General features: G+C 39.7%; 1 protein-coding gene across 12 annotated transcripts in view; it reads left to right on the top strand.

The window, feature by feature from the left end:
* CELF2 (CUGBP Elav-like family member 2) overlaps positions 1 to 18,207 on the top strand; it is a 378,130-nt gene that overhangs the window by 288,596 nt on the left and 71,327 nt on the right. For all 12 annotated transcript variants that reach the window (XM_069870320.1, XM_069870053.1, XM_069870151.1 and 9 more), the window contains 2 exons: positions 5,341 to 5,389; positions 14,107 to 14,241. In XM_069870320.1, the coding sequence (XP_069726421.1) occupies positions 5,341 to 5,389; positions 14,107 to 14,241 (184 nt within the window). The remainder of the gene's footprint in view (positions 1 to 5,340; positions 5,390 to 14,106; positions 14,242 to 18,207) is intronic.

Raw genomic sequence — 18,207 nt, forward strand, 5'->3', positions numbered from 1 at the left:
GGAAGGGGACGGGTCCAAAGAGGGCTGAAAGCTCTAGAAATCTGCTGATGGCTTTAAAGGGTTGTAGAACGATGATGAGAGGAACGGTAAGGTGTGAGGAGTCATGGCTAATGTCCTCCATACACACACAGCCCTAAATTCCCATCGTGTAAAGTCACAATGTGCTTAACTTCAGAGGACTTTTAGGAGATGGTCTTTGATTGACGTACTGAGCTGGGTGAAGTCATGGGCAGATTTATATGCATTCAGGGTCCTTTCTTGATGAATAGTTTTCTTTCCTCAAGGCACGAGAAATGACAGTAGTGAGGTACATGCAGTCCTTAATGCCAGGAATGGAGAATAGAAGTTCTTAGTTTATGTATTAATCTTGTATGAAGGTGGTTTTGCAACGGACTATAAAATAATGATATTTTATAGTCTAACTACGTGGCCAAGTTTTGGAGGTGTTGAGGGCACCCGAATTTCACAGATTCAACACAGCTGCACCAAACTGAGCCTACAGCTCCTTCATGTTCATGGAAATGTGTTTTCTGCTTTTTAATCACCAAAGTCCTCTGTAAAACTAACTTACTCACATATATAACAAAATACATCTTATTAAACCAGCCAATATAGATCATTTAGAGTGTCACTGCTTCAGCCTACAAGCTTTCTTTCATTCACAGACCTTACTGCTCACGGGAAGTCTTTAGCCTACCTAGAATATATGAGTGCCCGTTTCTCTTTAGAAAATAGAGGGAAAGCAGGTGCCTAAAAGCCTTTCCTCCAAATACACTGACAACTCTGAAATGAGATTTAAGCAATCTCAGTGGTGACTCAAAGCATGCCAATCCCATGCTTGGCCATGCCTGGAGACAGTTCTTCCCCATTCACCCTTAGCACTCCAGGCTTAAGATTACACCTGATCTGAAGCATCCCTTGACTAAATAAAACAGGCCATAAGCTGATCTTGTCATGCAATGTGCAAGCACACAATAATAATCACAGCTAATGACTCTGCTAAATGCTACGCTGCACACACCTCCTTGTTTGGTATTTGTTTTGTATACAGAAGGTAACATTGACTGAATAACGAGGATGCCAAGTTACAGATGGGGTTGTGGAATCGTATTTGACAGCCGATTAGAGTAATCTGACAGAAATGATGACTTAATCACCACGACAGACTCCAAATTCCCAGATAGAATTCCACCCAGGTTAATCTAATTTCCTTGCAATATTTCTGCCAGAAATAGACTCTTAGCCATCTTGTTTTCTCCCATGCAGATGTCACATGGCTTTGACAAGAATGTAAATAGATAGCGATATTATTGTTGAAAAGATGATTTTGAGGCTCCAAAGCTGGAGAGGATTCATGCTTTTGAGAGGTTTTTGGGTTGTTTGGCTCTGTTTTTTTCTCTAATGAAGTTGTATTTACGTACGGTGGGATGTACTCAGCAAAAGGAGAGGGAAAAAAAGATGTGACTAATCAATTGTAATTCTAGGCCATGGCTTGGTCCTGCTGCTGCCCTCACCGTAGCCAGCAGCCAGATTCCCATTTATTTCAGGGAGATTTTCAAGAGTATATGTTTCACAACTGTTTCTTTCCCTTTTTCATTCCTGTAGACCACATCAGCACCCCTGCTTGGGATGCACCCAAGGAGAAGCAGTGATGTGCTTGGCCTGGGGTTTTGTGTGGCCTCCGTGACCGCACAGGCAGCAAATGGAGCCCCTGCTTTGCTGTCAGTGCTGCTGTAAGGTACCACGCAACCTTGGGCAACAGCCATTTGTCTGCTCTCTGTTTTAAGAGAGTGACAATGGTGTGTTTTGAGACCTATGGATAGAGAGCATGCATAAGATGGGTAGGTCATGCCATTGCTCACTGCACAACTGCATCCCATCGAGCTCTCTAAAATATTGCTGAAGAGAGGTTATTTCTTAAAGCCCGTTCTGCAGTATGATTTTGACATCTCCATGCACGGTGCTTGCTGTGAAAAGCTACCCACACTCAGAAAGAACTTGCCTGAGAACTGCGTTGTTCTCTTTTACAATCGCGTATGGGCACAGGATGATGTTAACGTCTATAAATTATTTACTGCAGTTACTTTTCTCACTCTTTGCCTATTCATTAATTGCAACTGTGCACTCATAAATACTGTATTTTTACAAGCAAAGCTTTCTTCAAGCATAGAAGAAAATGTTTCTTGTTTTTCTATGTGACAACATGACATACTGAGAAATCACTTACCTTGAGATCCATAAGTGTATGGCTTTGTGATGTATAGCTACAATAACAGCTTTCTGATAAGACATGAAATCTTTCATTTCAGTAGATGACATGATTCTAGTGGGTGGCATCTAATTTGAAACAGGTTTATATCATCTGTAATCTTTTGGAGGGCCTCAGAAAGCGCAGCTATTTTATTATTTTATAGCCTGCAGTTATACAAGCAAGATATAAAACGCACAGATTATTTTCTCTTATTTCTGCTTATCGTAGAGTGAAAGGATAGTACCTATTTAGCCTTTGTCTCTGCCCCTTTAATTTTCTTATTCACTGCACACTTCTTAGAGATTCATTCTTTTCTTTTCTTTTTTACACTTACTTTTAAATATTTTATGGGTAGAGAGCTTATAATATGTATTGTCACGGCAGTTGTCTCTAGAGGTCAGCAATGAGTTTAATAATGAGATGCGAACCAGTGACTCTGTAAAACCCATTTCAGGTTATAAATGGCATGTTTTATTGAATCTAGTGTTAAAGGTTGTTAACGTATCAATTGGTGATGGTCAGGGTTAAACAAGCTTCAACACGAGCCCTCTCATGTTAGGAAACTGTCAGTAACATATTTTTCCACCTTCCTTTCGCTAAAGCCATGTTTGTATATCGCATCCATTTTACCATGGGTATTCTGCAGTTTAAACCCTCCAGGCCTGATCTGAATCTTTTATTAGTTTTTCACTGATATAATTTTGTTAAGCGCAGAAGTGTTGCTCCTGACTTCAGCTTGCTGGCAAAGAGAATTTGGACCATGGGCCTTCAGTAGGAACTTTTGAATCCAGTCAAAACTTAGTTGAAGTGTCTTGTTAAATCTTGGCTCTTGCTTTCCCAGCATAACAGATTTCTGACTTAATGAATTTGGGGTAATTATGCATGATGGAAGAATATGATTTCTGATGTGGTAACTCATTTGTCAGGTAACAGTGATCTTTATATTGTGACTGTTGGGCTGCAAAAATAAATTCTTAACATGAATTTGGTCTAAAGTTGGTTGAAAGGATTTTAACGTTTTTAGAATGGCCTTTATTCAAAGTACCTCCACTTAGGGACATATAAATGCAGCTAGATAGAGCAATAGATTCTCTGTCTACTTAACTTCTGACTTTGAGTTGGATTTTTCTTCAATATTCCCACGCTTACAATATTCAATTTTCTTCTCTCTATTTTCTCACCACTCCGTTGCTCCACAGAGACGTCAATACCTGCAATGGGCTCATGGAGCAAGTTACACCTTTTTTCTTCCTCCATGTCTTGCTTGCTGAGTAGACATGCTGCATCACATTCCCATGAATTTAAAGTCTCCTGCAGTGCCCAATGTATTGTTGATGCCAGGGTAAAAGTTAAGCACTAGTTAAAGAAGATAGAGTACAATAGAAGTTCCTTTTTTTTTCTATAAATTAGATCGAATAAGAGTGGTGATAGGCGAGTGCTGGGCTATTAAAGTCCATTTGGGAAACAAAATGATTCAAAGAGAACAGAATTGTTAAAATTGAAGCAAATTTATGCATCCTAGTGACTACATCCACCTTGTGCCTTTGCCTTTTCCTTAGGGCACAGTGGGGAGTTTTGCAAGCTGTACAAGGAATGCATTGATTTGCAGGGCCAGGGACTGTTCTGGACTTCGAGTTAATCTCAGGGAAACATTCACAGCAATATTTTATGTTTTCTAAAGAATCTAGCAGCTGTGTCCCCAGAGGTTAAGTGCCTCCACCAAAAGCAATGCAGATTTGGTTTTCTATGCTGCTTTGAAAGCATATTTGATATGAGTACATGGATGTTCTCTCCTTTTCAGCTGTTTTTGTTTCCCAAAGTTTGTTATAATAGTCTTTTATTAAAAAAGAGAATTGCCTCTGACATTTTCAGGCAATACTCAGCCTGGCTGCACTGAAAAATGAGACAAAAGCAGAAAGAGCATAGATTTTTTACATGCTCATGTGAAATGGTGATGAATTGCTGAGGAGAGAAAAGAAAGTGCCCCTGATACTGCAGTAAATCCCAGCAATTCTGCCAAGCCCTGGTGAGGAAAATAAGAGAGGGGCTCTTTTGCAAGCTTAAACATCTCCCACGTTGAAACTCAATGTGGGGTCAGTTCTGAAGGCTATTGAGAAGCTGTAACAAAATTTCCCTGAATTCTATGAAAGCGGTCACAGACCTGACTATAGCCAATGTCCAGTGATAATGCTACATGCTCTGATAAGAAGGGGCTCAACTGTTGTGATGTAGCTATTCCTGAAACAATAGAAAACACTATTCATAGACATTCTCTTGGAGTTATCAACAATTCAGTGTTGGGAGAGCAATGAAACCTGATGACACACGATACCAAGTGGGCCAAGGTAGGATGCTGAGTTATGTTCGGCATAGCATGTTGCACACAGAGATTGGTTTCTTTTGCAGGAAGAGGGACATGAATGGAGGAAGAGGTTGAAAAGGAAAGAAGTATTAGGAGTATTTATAGAAGCCAGAATTGCTCAGTGTTATGATGGAAGCTTTATGAATGAATGCATAATATATTCTTTAAAAGGGGGGGGGGGGCGGGAAACGGATGAGACACTAAACAGTTATAGGAAGCTATTATAGGAAGCACAAGTCTCTTCCTCTTCAGTCCTAAAAGAATCAGCACATGTTTTTTTAATTACAAGCAAAGTTCATTTGTCAAACTCAACTCCTCTGAGTATGTGGAAATGCTTGCTAGCTCTTAAATTACTTGAAAATTCCATCTCTGTTTTGGCAGTGGTTGAGCTCAAGGAAAAAAAGTTGGTAAAACAGAAACTACGCATGCCATAAACTAATGAGGGCTGTAACTTTAGAGGTCTTCTGAAACTAGAGACAGCAAATTAAAGTTTTATATGAGTCCTTTGGGCCCAGTGATCTATTTTTTTTAATCTTCCTGGTTATAAAATGCTCCTTTACCATTTTATTTTTTTTCTTAGAAGCCTATAATAGAGTGTTATTTTGAATTTATGTCATTTCAACATGTTTAATATTAATCATGTATCCTTTAAGACCTTCATTAAAAACATGATTTTTATTTTTATGGCTATCCAATCTGCCTCACTCTCTTTCATTTTTGTTTTTAGATGCATCATCCTATTCAGATGAAACCTGCAGATAGTGAAAAGTCAAATGGTATGTGTTTTATTTATTTTTACTGAATTGTGGCTTTCCAAACAAACACAACATTGTGAGACTTTTTTGCTTTACTCCCAGTGTGCTGAAAATGATATGAGGTAGTTTCCCTACACCTGACATGTTGGGGAAGATGTTGACCTGCTTGGAGCTCCCATTTATCCTCAGCTTTGAAGAAGGCAGGAAATGTTTTGAAAAAAGCAAATACTCTGAAAAACAAATCTTCCTTTTGCCTGCTGTATGTCACAGTCTACCTCACTACATACGTCTTTCCCTTGTATTCTCCTAGCAGCAAGGTGATGCAGGAGCATCTGCTATTGATAAAATGGAGATGAAGTGGTGAAAAGTAAAACTAGAAAAGAAACAGAAAACATTCTTATGTTAATAAACCGCTTGAGCAGCTGATGGGCTTTAATCATTTGCCTAAACTTCCTTTTTATAGAATAATGCTGTTCTGAATATGAGCCAAATTTAGATTTTAATCATATGCTTGGGTCTGGACTGGGAAACACACCTTGCAGCTCTCTGTATACTTATTCCTCTCAACAACTGTAAAATGAATGCTATAATGACAGTAATATCCATTCAGAATACTAGGGTACTGCCTAAGTGGATGTATATGACATGCAAAATAGATGGCATGCTAAATCTATTAAACATGCCAGGTTTGTATATTCAAGGAAATAAGATAATCGGATGGTAACGCAGCCTGGTTGTGTGTGATTCTTTAAAAATATATACATGTGTATATTTTGCCCCTTGATTTGTTCCTGTAATTTTCTAAAATATATGTTAAAGATATCATCTGCCTTCTTAGATTGCAAGAGCTTCATTTTCCCATAAGGCCCACATAATCAGAGCTGGTTCCTCCAACAGGCATCTTTGCACCTCATTAATTAGTAATCAGGGCAGAAGCCGTGCACTTAGAGATCTACATACCTGCAAATGTAAATTATGATTGGGCTCTAAATCTCTCCGCAAGGCTTTTTTAAGGCTTCTTTTTTGCTAATTGTAGTGCATCCCATTTTCAGGCTTCTCCAAGGATTATAAAGTTTGGAAAGAAATTAAAACTTCACATTATGCTACATTTCCTATTCTGACAACTTTCAAAACAAAACTCACCAGAAGCACAGGAAATTTGAGCCATTACCCATGTGTAAGAGAGTGGTGTTCTTTCTCTTGGGTTGAGTTTAAGCTTTAATTTGTTGCTTCCTTTGAATGCTCAGAAGAGAGCATAAGATACCTGCATGGTCAGGAGGACCAAACTTTGGAAGCACATTGCAGTCAAGGAGAATTTTGCTGTTGGAATCCAAACTCCACTCACTAATATTTATTGTGTTTGCAAGGGGCAAAATTCTCCCTTAGGTACAGGAACACTGACCTGGACCCTCTGAACTAAGTATAGTCTCTGTGGGTTCTTCTTTCAAAGATAAATTTCACCTCACATTCCTTGGAAAATTAGAAAAATAAGAGGCAACAAGCCCAAACAGACTCCCAGGGAGTTACTTTTTCATTGCCTGAAGTTTTCTTTCCTAGAGAAGATTGAACATATTGGCAAAGTGCTATGGGGAATTGTGCAAATTCTGTCTTGCTCTGTAAATAGCACCTGCTTGGAAAACAGGGTAGATAAGCTCCTTGCAGCTGCTGTTAGACCAGGCTTATCTATATGATACTGCTCTCTGCACTGTGGAAATACTCTCTTCTTTTCTTGCACCTATCCCTAGCGTTTAAGTCATGAGGGATTGGCTTTTTTTTTTTCCTTCCTTTCTTTGTAGTTTGGGGAAAATACATTGACAGATCAGAGGTTGCAACTGCCAAATTAAATGGTTTTTTTAAAATTTGAACTCCTGGAGGGTGTAGGTACTTTTGGTAACATGTTGTGGGATGATGATCTCTTCTTTTTTGACAACTGGGGAAAGAGAAGGCAAAGTAATACCATGATGATGGTAACAATGGTACATCTCCTCAAAGTATTACCCTTCTATGGGATGTAGGCATGGGATCCATGGAGAAGGTGGGAGTTTGCAAGCTGCTTGGAGAGCCAAACAAGAAATAACAGTAGTTTGAGGGATGCAAAGTCCTGCTTGGCATGTGTTTCCCATATGCTTCAGGCTATCCGTCTGAGGTTTAGTATCTGTGCCAACACCAAATTGTAAACTATACCACTTCAACCAGATTGGTAGGTTCAAAGAGGAAAAGAAAGAAAGCGTGCCAAGGCATCTTGGTTTTCATGACCCGTGGTGTTTGAGCTTTTGAGGTATGCTTGAAACCCTTTGATTTCTGAGTGGTGGGAGGATCCAACTACATTTTATAAGTAAAGTGGTATTTCTCAAGTTTCAGAGACATTAAAGAAATTCTCTTGGTCAAAATTTCCAGATAGCTTGTGAAGAGATAAGTATGAGAGAACACTCATTACAATTCTGAGTTTGCATACATTTGTAAAGGCTTGAGAGACCTGTTCAAGTTCCACAGGGAAGAAGAATGGGTCCCTTCATTCATCCTAGAGAGGTTTTCAAAGAACAGTATCTACTGTGTGATAATCACAGAATCACAGAGTCACTAGGTTGGAAAAGACCCGCAGGATCATCGAGTCCAACCATTCCTATCAATCACTAAAGATGTCCCCTCCACATCTTGAGTTCCTTGCAAAAAAGGTTTGAATGAGCATCCAAGCCCAGCAGTATCAGGATGAAATGCTCCTCCTTCTCCATCATTGTTCCTGTCTTTAGATTTAGGCATCACTTCTGAAACCTGTCCCTTAGCACAGAAGGACACACTTGCCTCATGAAACTAGGAGATAGGTATGGAAAAGGTACCTCCTGCACACAGTTAACTAAGTGCCTGGGAACTTCAGCAGGATTAGGGTTTTATTAGCAACCTGAAGACCTGTTTTCACCTATGCAAGAACTGGGTGGCTGATAGATCTATGCAATCATCTCCATTCCTCCCCTGTGTACAATAGCTCATGTGTCTGAGTCATCTCTTTGCTCATGCAGGTGAAGCAAAGCTGATTTTTTTCCATCAAGCTTTTAGCAGCTAGAGTTGGTGGGGAAGGACTTGCCTTTCAGTCTCATTGATTTGTCTGCCTGGGAGGATTCTGAAAAGACTTCTACTGCTGAGAAATGTAACATCCCCAAAAGATTTTCACATGATGAATTTTTTAGTGTGTCCTGGTCTGATCATTCATTGGGTCTAGTCTGACCACCTTTATATTGCTAGGTGTTTATTTTAACCTATCTACAAAGTTTTGATTAAGGATTACCTGCATGGCTTCAAGACTTTGAAGGATCCACCATTGCTAGATTCATCTTGACTGTTAATCACACACAGCTTTTGTCCGTTTAAGGATGTTTTCCCTTTTTCAAAGAAAGGAGGTTCCTTTACTCTAATGCCAACAAAACACATAAACACATCCTTGATTCTAAGTTGTCTGTGGCCATTGACTTGTTATAGTTTATCAAATATCTAAATGTGTCTTGGATTAGGATTTGAACGCAGTCAATACTTTCAGGCACATATCCTGTAGACCATATGCTCTCACACGGATCAAAGCATCACCACTTCAGGGAATATAACAAATTTCTCTACTTAAAAAAAAAAAAAAAAAAAAGAGGGGGAGGGTAGATGAGTGATCTTATATTTTATTTTTATTCATTTTATTAGGGAAAACTTGAACAAATAATTTTTAAATTCTAAGTGGCACAACTTTGCTGATTTGGATGGAGTAATTAAGTGCCATATGTTAGCACTAACACATAGAAAAGTTGATAATTAATGCAGGCTGCTCTGAATCCAGGTGTGACTTTGACAGATTGTATGCAAGGTTTTTTCACAGACTTACAAATAGGAATAAAAAGTCTACTTTTCCCCCTTCCCTTCTGTATGAAAAAAATAACAATCATTCTTTTTATAATTAAATAGTGCTTTATTTTCTCAAAAGAGAAAGCAACTTCTGGGTGAAAAATCTTCTCTTTAAATGACTGGACTCCTTAAAAAAATTGTAACAAGGGGACATAATTGTGATTTTACAGGACAGAATTTTTGGAGCTAAGAAGAAAGAAAGGGAAAGTTCATTGAATCTTCAGGGAGAATTCCTATGATTATTAGAGAGTTTGAATCTTTTGTAGCATATAGAAAATAATCTCTTCTCCTTTATTCTCCTGGGTTAGCACAAGTGATCTAATACAGCCTGCAAGAAATGCTCATTATTGAAGTAAATTGACTAAAGCTGAAAAATTAGACCCTTCAGGATGTTATTCTGCAAGTTGGATGTAGGACTGTCAGAAAGCAGAAGGCTCGTTTTGAAAAAAAACTCCCCCGCCCCAGAGCAGAAGCAGATTTCATCCCAGATAACCTTTGATGGCTAATGTAGCACTTTGTATTCAAACATGATACCTAGGCACCCATGCTAGTGACTGCAGAGCTAGTCTTGATGGAGCTACAAGAACAGCTTATCTCTTTTTAAAACACATAACTGCACCTCGTCACACAGGGTTCCTGCATTTGATTTCCACCCCAAATCCAGCAGGGTACACCATGACATGTCGCACTAACTGCCCTGGCAGCATAAGTAACCTACATTTGTAATATGTTTGGATGGATTAGAGGTGAAACTCATAATTAATTTTTTAAGGTACTGTGCAGTTTTACACATTCCTCAATGTAGCTAGAACTTCAGTTCTTGTTTGCTGCTTCTGCTCCATTAATAAGAGACAGCCACCCCATCCTACTATCTGCTTATGGATGGTTGTGTCTACTTTATGCCCCAAGAATGGTGAAAAACAGCCAGAAAGTGAGGCAGTGGAACAGTCTGCCCAGTGAAGTCATGGATTCCCCATCCCTGGAGATGTTCAAGGCCAGTTTGGATGAGGCTTTGAGCAGCCTGATCCAATGGAAGGTGTCCCTGCCCATGCAGGGGAGGTGGAACAAGATGACCTTAAACGTCCCTTCCAACTCAAACCGTTCTGTGATTCTATGAAAGTACAACCAGGCCTATGAACAAGGCTCAGGAATAATCATACCAAATGCTCACCAAAAAAAACTTAATTCATTTTCTGGATTTTGGTATATTGCAAATTACTCCTGCTGTGGGAAAGAATTATCAAGCAGCAGTGAAATGCTTATGAGATATGTGCACACAGGTGCTGACCCTTGTGTTCGGTGCTCACTTCAGCCTTCCCCTTTGCCTGCCCTCATTGCTTAAAGTACTGTCAGCTCCCAGAGGCTTTTTCCAGTCCATCAGAGCTCACTTATTCCTCCTGTCCTTGCAGCTGAAGCTCAGGACATCTATATGTTATCATGATGACCAAGTTTGGGGAGTTGACTGGAAGGTAACAGCTTTATCTAGTCAATAGCAGGGAAGAGACTCCCAACAATAAGTTGTCCCATCTTGCTTTGACAGGTGAGATCAGTCACTCTTTAGAGGAGCTGATCTCTTGGCATTGGCAACAGCCAATCAATAAAATTCTAGCTGTGACTAAAGCTGGATAACTAATCCTATAGATGACTAAAGTCAGGTGAGATGGCTTTAGACTGCCATCCTTTCTCCAGTCAGCAGTGGGTAACACTTCTCCTGATCTCAGTGCTTTCCTGGGTCATGCATGTTTAACATTGGACTCCTCATTTTACAGTCTATGGGAGCAATGCATCATGTACAGGTGAATCAGCAAACTGATCAAAAAGGGATTTTGCTAACCTCTAACTATGTTTGACCCGTACTTATTACAATCCATTCTCTATTTGATTCTCAAACCGTGCCTGCATGGCAGGTTAAAATTCATTTTAGAAAGAAAGGACTGGCTGACCAAAAATGCAGAAACAAATTCAGACAGACAGTCTTCTTTCAGGAGGTGAAAAAAGCATTCCTTTCTCTATGTGAGAATGTATCGTTAAATCCTCTCTCAGCCTAATAATATCAGATGTTCTATCAGATGGAGTGGAAATGTGTCATTTTGATCCTGACAATTGTCCCTTGTAAATGTTTTTTATGCTGGGCCCCTAGCCAAAAAAAGAATAACGATTTTCTGAAGCTTAAACACTGATCAGCACTGACTAATGGCACTGAATGCAGAGCACGTCATCATATCAATATGTTTTCTGTACTCTGAGCATTCTTTGTGAAATCTGCATTTTTAAGATGTACAGTACACGGGAGCTGGATGTTTAATTTACTATAAAATCACCCTCCAGCTGAAAACCTGCAAATCATGTTAGTTAAATGGCATATTTATAGGTTCGCTAGTGAAACTGAAGGAGGCCAGTGGGGAGTTTGTCACCTGCTACTCTTTGGAAAATTAAAACAAAGCCTTCCTGTTTGTATCTCATTTCCTTTGAATTTTTGTGTGAATCTCTTTGGGTTTAGTCTTTGTCCTTGCACCTACACAGGACCCAAGGGACCTCCTTTTAGATGATATGGCAGGCATTTGTCCAACTCGGCCAGCAGCTGTTTTTAAGAGAGGGTTGAGATCTACTCACCTTCTACGGTAGACCAGCATGCTGTATTTCAAGCCTAAAATCAACCCAAATTTAAACTGGCTGTTACTAGCTAACACACAAGCGGAAGAGATTCGTAATATAGAGCAGAAGGCAATACTTGGACCCATGCTTGGCACCATGGCTTCCTCCAGCCTGACCTCGATTTGTAGTAAGAAGAAACCACACCTGGCAGCCCAGCTGGGTCCCTTGCCTTGTACCCTTTCCCCTGCACCCTTGCCATAGTGTGTGGCTATTGTCAAGGAGACAGGTTGGCCAGGTATCTTCCTTGAACAGATTGCTCAAGGCAGTATAAGAATTGTAAGCAGTGAAGTAACAGGTATTCTTTCACCAGTAAAAGCGACTACCTATACTCTCCTTGTGACTGTGAGTAAGGCATTTCAGTTTTACCATCCTTAAAATAACTGTTAGCAGCATCAAGGCCAATTACATACTGTGAATCGGGTGTGAAGTTTCATTGTAAGACATAAATATTTATATATATAAACCCCAACTTGCAGGTCTTTCTTGTAATCCCACATATTCAGCCTCTGACCTGCATATAAGTGGCTCACCCAATACATTCATCATTTTTTAACCCTTTCTGGAGGGTTAACCTGCATGTGAATCCTCAATATAAAGTGTGAATAAAAATGTTGACTCCTGAGGAATCTCTGCCGAGGAAACTTTCTTCTCCTGGGTGTATAATTCATGCCAGTTTTCCTGCAAGCTTGTAGAGTGAGAAGTTGGGATTGTAGGGCCTGGTCTCTCTTTTGGATTCTGAAAAATCCACAGTCTTGGTGCTTGCTTGAATAAAAGCTACAAATACCTTTTTAAGTCAATGATTCTAAGGAAAAAAAATACTTCAAATGCCTCTCATGATCAATAAACATGAACTTCGTTTTATTGTTGGAAATATTAAATGCACTTAAAGTGTTGAAGTACAACACAAATAAAATCCTGTGAAAATCGATGCAGTTTCTTCTTCCTTAGCCGCAATTTATTCCATTTGAGAAACTCATACTAATACAGGAGAGAGAGTTGAGGAGCAAGGGAAGATTCATTATTTTTTTTTGTAAGCCCAGAAATGAAAATACTTCATTACAAAAATAATTTGCACAATAATAGAAATAAGTAAGTGCACTGTAGACTCTCTGGAGTAATGCTCTCCTCTCTTTGCTTCCTCGAAAACTCTGACAGTCTGCTCATTAACAGTGAATTGGATTTACATGCCATTTCAAGAGATGAAGAAAGCACTGGTGTATATACTGTATAATAAGCACTTAGATTTTTGGTTTAATTTGGATGGGAGGGTGCATTAACATTTTTAAGTCTTTCCAGGGTGAATTAAGTTTTGATGACCTATTGGATTTTTGACAGAGTCCACAGTTTAGTCCTGTAGATTTTGGGTTGATTAACAGGACTGCATGGGTCCTGCTGTGCAGTCTAGCATTTGCTGATTTTGGTGACAATGCAGGCAGGAAACATTCTGCCAATAATTCAGGTAAAGCACCTTTTTTGTGTGTCTTTTGCAAACTTGATATCGTTATGAATCAAAGGGTTTATCCCTGAGACTGCATTATGCAGCCCCCTTGTTAAAGGGATGCCCTGAATACACCTTGTGTCCTCTTGAAGGGGAGAGGGCTGTGGCAGTCTGCAAAAATAAGCAAGAAAACTCAATGCATTCTTTATCTAGAGCAGTTGTTACATGTCTGCCTTTCGAGTGCCAGCCATTAAGTTGGCTGAAATTGAAAGCTCAGACAGGAGCTGCTCTCTCAAAACATTTCTCAGGAATATTGTTCATTAGCTTATATCATTATGTGCACAATCCCTTCTTCACCCTCACCCCTGTCATGATTTCTTTAATATGTGAGGGAGGTAAGGGAATTTATCTGAATTAAAATCTATGCAAAGATATCTTTAAAAGTCTGTCTAACAGGGGATGCTTTTCTCTTAGAACCCTTGATGGGGAGGCATATGCAGAATGACTAAGGCAGCCAATTAATATATTATATAAACAGGAAGCACCACTAGAAAAGGGAGAGAGAGGAAGGAAAATGAGAGTTTTGGGGTGAGGGAGGAAGGGGGGAAGGGAGGTTGTAAGTATAAAGTGTTTGCCTTAGGACTTGTCTTCAGTTACAGAGCCAGACTCACATGACTGGAGCTTGGTTTGATGTGGTAATGAAGCATTGATCACAGGAAAAAGATGAAATGGCCTTTGCTCATTCATTATTTTTATCTTCTAGCTGTGGAAGACAGAAAATTGTTCATAGGAATGGTTTCGAAGAAGTGTAATGAGAATGATATCAGGGTGATGTTTTCTCCGTTCGGCCAGATAGAAGAATGCCGAATCCTTCGGGGACCGGATGGGCTGAGCAGAGGTGAGTGTGCAGTCTGTAAGATCTCTTTCCTTAAGTGCTAATTGGGAGCTATATGTCACAGCCAAGGCAGGCATAGCTGCTGTCTGCAGCTAGCAGTTACGCTGTAATATGTCCCACGTGATGAAGTTATCCACATGAACTTTTCACAGTGACTGAAATTATCACCTTTTATTTCCAGTGTCAGAAAGGTCTCGCTGCCAACATATTAACTTGTGTTATCACCCTGTTTGTCAGCTGGAAAGGTTCCTTTGCATCCTGAGAAAACACCCTCAGTTTTCTGCTCTTACCAAATCAAAGATACTTCCCTGACCCCTTTCTGCTTTATAGCATAAAGGGAAGAAAAAAAAAGGGGGGGGGAGGCTGGAGGGCAGAAAGAACTGTAAATGACTGCTTGGACGCATACAGGGTCATTGCAACTGGCCCACATTTAGCACTACCTCCTTCATTCCTGTGTTTTCTATAACTATATGCAAAACATAGGTCTGCTGTAACTCAGAAACAAAGAGGTTAGCCTGAACATGAGAGCTTTGCCTAGACAAAATTTTGTAGAAAGAGCTTTTAAATCTTGTGCGCCTATCACAATTGAAAAACCAAGGGCAGAGGTGTTAAGCAGCGCCACCGAGAACAGTCATTCAGCTGACCTAAACTTTGGGAAGGATGTGCAGCATAGGCTTCCATAGCTGGTGATCCCTTTTGAGTGCAAAAGTGCCTTTTGGGGAAAGACCCTCTAAGAACATAATGAAAATTAAAATAAATGTATATTGATGACCCAGACTGCACATTAACTCCACGGTATATGGATCTGAAATTATTCTTGGAGCACGAACCTTCTCAAAAAGTCAGTGCCAGGTAGTGCTAAGTTGAAAAGAAAATGGTAATAGTCCGTTCTGTCTGTGGGAAAGGATGCTGTGGTACTATCCATGGCCATCTAACGGTATGGGGAATAAAGTAATTTTAAGTGTGGTGCTGTGAAAACATCACTTCTGTTTCTATAGAAAAAAATAATACATAGAAAGCACAGTTTATGCATTTTATTACATTTTCAAAAGGCACATAAAAATAATATTATCCATTTTGCATATAGATATAGGTATAGATATTTTTGTTTCCTTTTGGATCTACTTTTGAATCTTCTTATTTCTGGAAGGGTATAGGATCTGCTGTATTTTGTGCAACAATTCATGCATGAGGTTTCTTGTTTTGTGTGCAAACCAGCTTGTTTAAAATGCTTATAAATTTCAGCAGGGGAAGTTGCAGGTATTCCTGTATTTCACAACACTGTTTGAAAGCATTTACTATGCTACTTCTGAATAATGACTTGTTGAAAAGACATGCTGACAATAGGGAACCCCCAAAAAATTATGCACTTATGCTTATGCATGCTTGGTCTGCAATCCACAGACATTTGGGGCTGGGATGCAGAAGTCTTATCAGGCAAGGAGAGCCTCAGGATCATGGCTTTTGCCTTGGGGAAAACTAAGGGAAATCTCTGCGCTTGGTTCCTGCAGCTCAGTAATGAATGTTAACTGATGGAGTCGAGTGCTGTCATTATCTGTCTAGACCCAACATTGAGGCAAAACAAATATTTCTGATTTTCACTGATTTCACTTTGTAAGTAGCACAGGGAAGGGATGGTGAAAGACACAAATGAGAAAGGAGCTAAGTGTCTGCTGAATTAACAAGAAATGGGCAGCAGATGTTTTGAGCCCCAAAAAGATTTGACTCCTCAGCATCACCCAACAAAGAAATGGATCTTTCCTGGAATCCATAGAAATCTTATTGTGGACTTGCTTTTATTCAGTAGACACTGGGCATAGTACGAGCATAGAAAAGATAATTATGAAATCTAACAGAGTAGGTAAGAGTGGTGAGGGAGGTTTTTTCTGCCTTAACTAGCAATATCGCCATAATCAGAAGCTGAGATTTTTAAGCCATGTCACCAACATATCAGGCAGGGCAGTGTTGTCAGCCAGTCAGTGGAGTAATAGAGTTAATGTGCTGCCCTCTCCTGTGGGAGGCTGAAGATCTCAGTCCAGGTAGGTCACACACCAGTAGTCATTGCAGAGCTGTATTGTCTCTTCCACTCCAGTTTATTTAGGTCACAATCACGACTCATATTTTGTCATGCCCTGATGCATCATGCCTTGTTAAACTTGAATTGCTTTCTACACACCCATGTTCGCACTTGAAAATGAGTTTAGCTGTGCCAACCAGGTTTTCAGGCAGATGTTTATCAGCTTCACAAAACCACTGCTCCATGAGAGAAGGCAAAGTATTGGGAAAATTGTTGATATTGCAATCAAAATGAAAACTGCTAAGGGAGATTGGCAGTAAAGGGGATTTGACTGAAAAAGCATGGGGTGGAAAACTGCTTCACCAAAGAAAGAGGGAAAATTTATACAGTTAAGTCTTTGTAACGAGTTCCAATAGTAAATGAGTTTTGATTCATGTTACGGTTTCCAAGACGTGAATTCCTTTTGCCACAAAGAATATTTGTTTTCCCAGCACCCGTCCAGGTGTGCTTCTATCCCAGACACAGAGGGTTGAATGGAAAATAGCCACTGTCTTAGAGGAACACTGTCCTCACCGTGCCAGAGCCTTTGGGAACTCTCAGTGTGCACAGCAACAAGATAGAAATGTGGTCCAATAAACTCTGTTTGGTATCTCTTTCCAACAGCATAACAAGTGCACCTCATGGTATCTCAGACAAAAAGAGCTTGAAAAGTATATTCATTGGTATTTATGCCAACTTTCAAGCTTTGTTAAAGGGTTCAGTCTTCAGCACCAGCAGATAGTTGCAAGGAATAGCTCCAGGTTACACTCCTCAGTAGAACAAGTTTGGGTTGTGCTGCTATTTTTTTTTTCTTGATAAAGATTAAAAAGCTTAATTCAATTGACTTTTAGGCCATGCTTACCGTACCCCAGCAACCTTACTGCTCTTACAGTAACGGGCTGCTGTCAACCCGTAGGGCTGTAGTGTGCCACCTGGCTCCAGTAGCAAGGAGAATCCCGTCCTGTAGCATCAAGGGAAAATGTAACACTTCGTAACACTTTGTGATGAGTGTGATATTAATGCTAAGATAAAGAGAGAGAAGAACAGAGATGGAACCAGTTGTTTCTATTGTACTTTCTAGCCAAGAGTTGACGGAACTTTAATAAAATCACACCCTTTGCTGTCACTGCTGCTAATGGACCATCAGCATTTCCACTCCAAATTCCTATTGTCATCTGTTTTAAATTCATCTGTAAAATGAGACTAAAATAATGATACAAGCCTCCTGTGATGGAGCAGTGTATGTTACAGAAACTGAGATTTCTTTTCTTTAAGTCATGTTTTTTCCCCGATGTTGTTCACTCTGGCATCGAAGAAATAGTTGTTGTTTGTATCTGTAACTTGTTATATTCTGGCCAGCTACAAGAAATAGGCAGCAACCAAAAGACATTGCCTTCCAAAGGCTCTGGGATAGGCCCTGCGAAATTAGTTGGCTGGCAGAGAGTAATTCCTAGCTGTGAAGAGTATTAAAAAATAAAAATACCCTGTTGGCTGTAGAGATAAAGAAACCAGAGACTCAACAGACATAGTCTGGCCTTAACTTTAGCAGGGTTCATAGGACTATCTAAAGAAGCTTGCCACTGCCTGTACTATATTCATTATTCAAAGAGAAGGATTCAGCCTGCAGGGTTGTTTAATCCAGCACTTTTTCGGAAGAGCTAAGTATGCTTTACAAAAATTCATGATTGTGATATCATGTACTAAGCTTCATTATCATGAAAAAGCAGAAGTGAACTGCCTCAGATGATTAAGATTTTAAATCACTTATTGTAAATGGCTTAAGGAAACTTTCAGACCTCGTGAGTCCTAGCACTATGTAATGCCTGTGTGACCACAGATGCCAACACAGGCAGCCATGCAGTAATAACTGGAGTGTGCAAAAATAGACAGAAATACCCAATTTTGATTTGTAG

The sequence above is a fragment of the Phaenicophaeus curvirostris genome, chromosome 1, assembly GCF_032191515.1.
Source record: "Phaenicophaeus curvirostris isolate KB17595 chromosome 1, BPBGC_Pcur_1.0, whole genome shotgun sequence".
Lineage (NCBI taxonomy): Eukaryota > Metazoa > Chordata > Aves > Cuculiformes > Cuculidae > Phaenicophaeus > Phaenicophaeus curvirostris.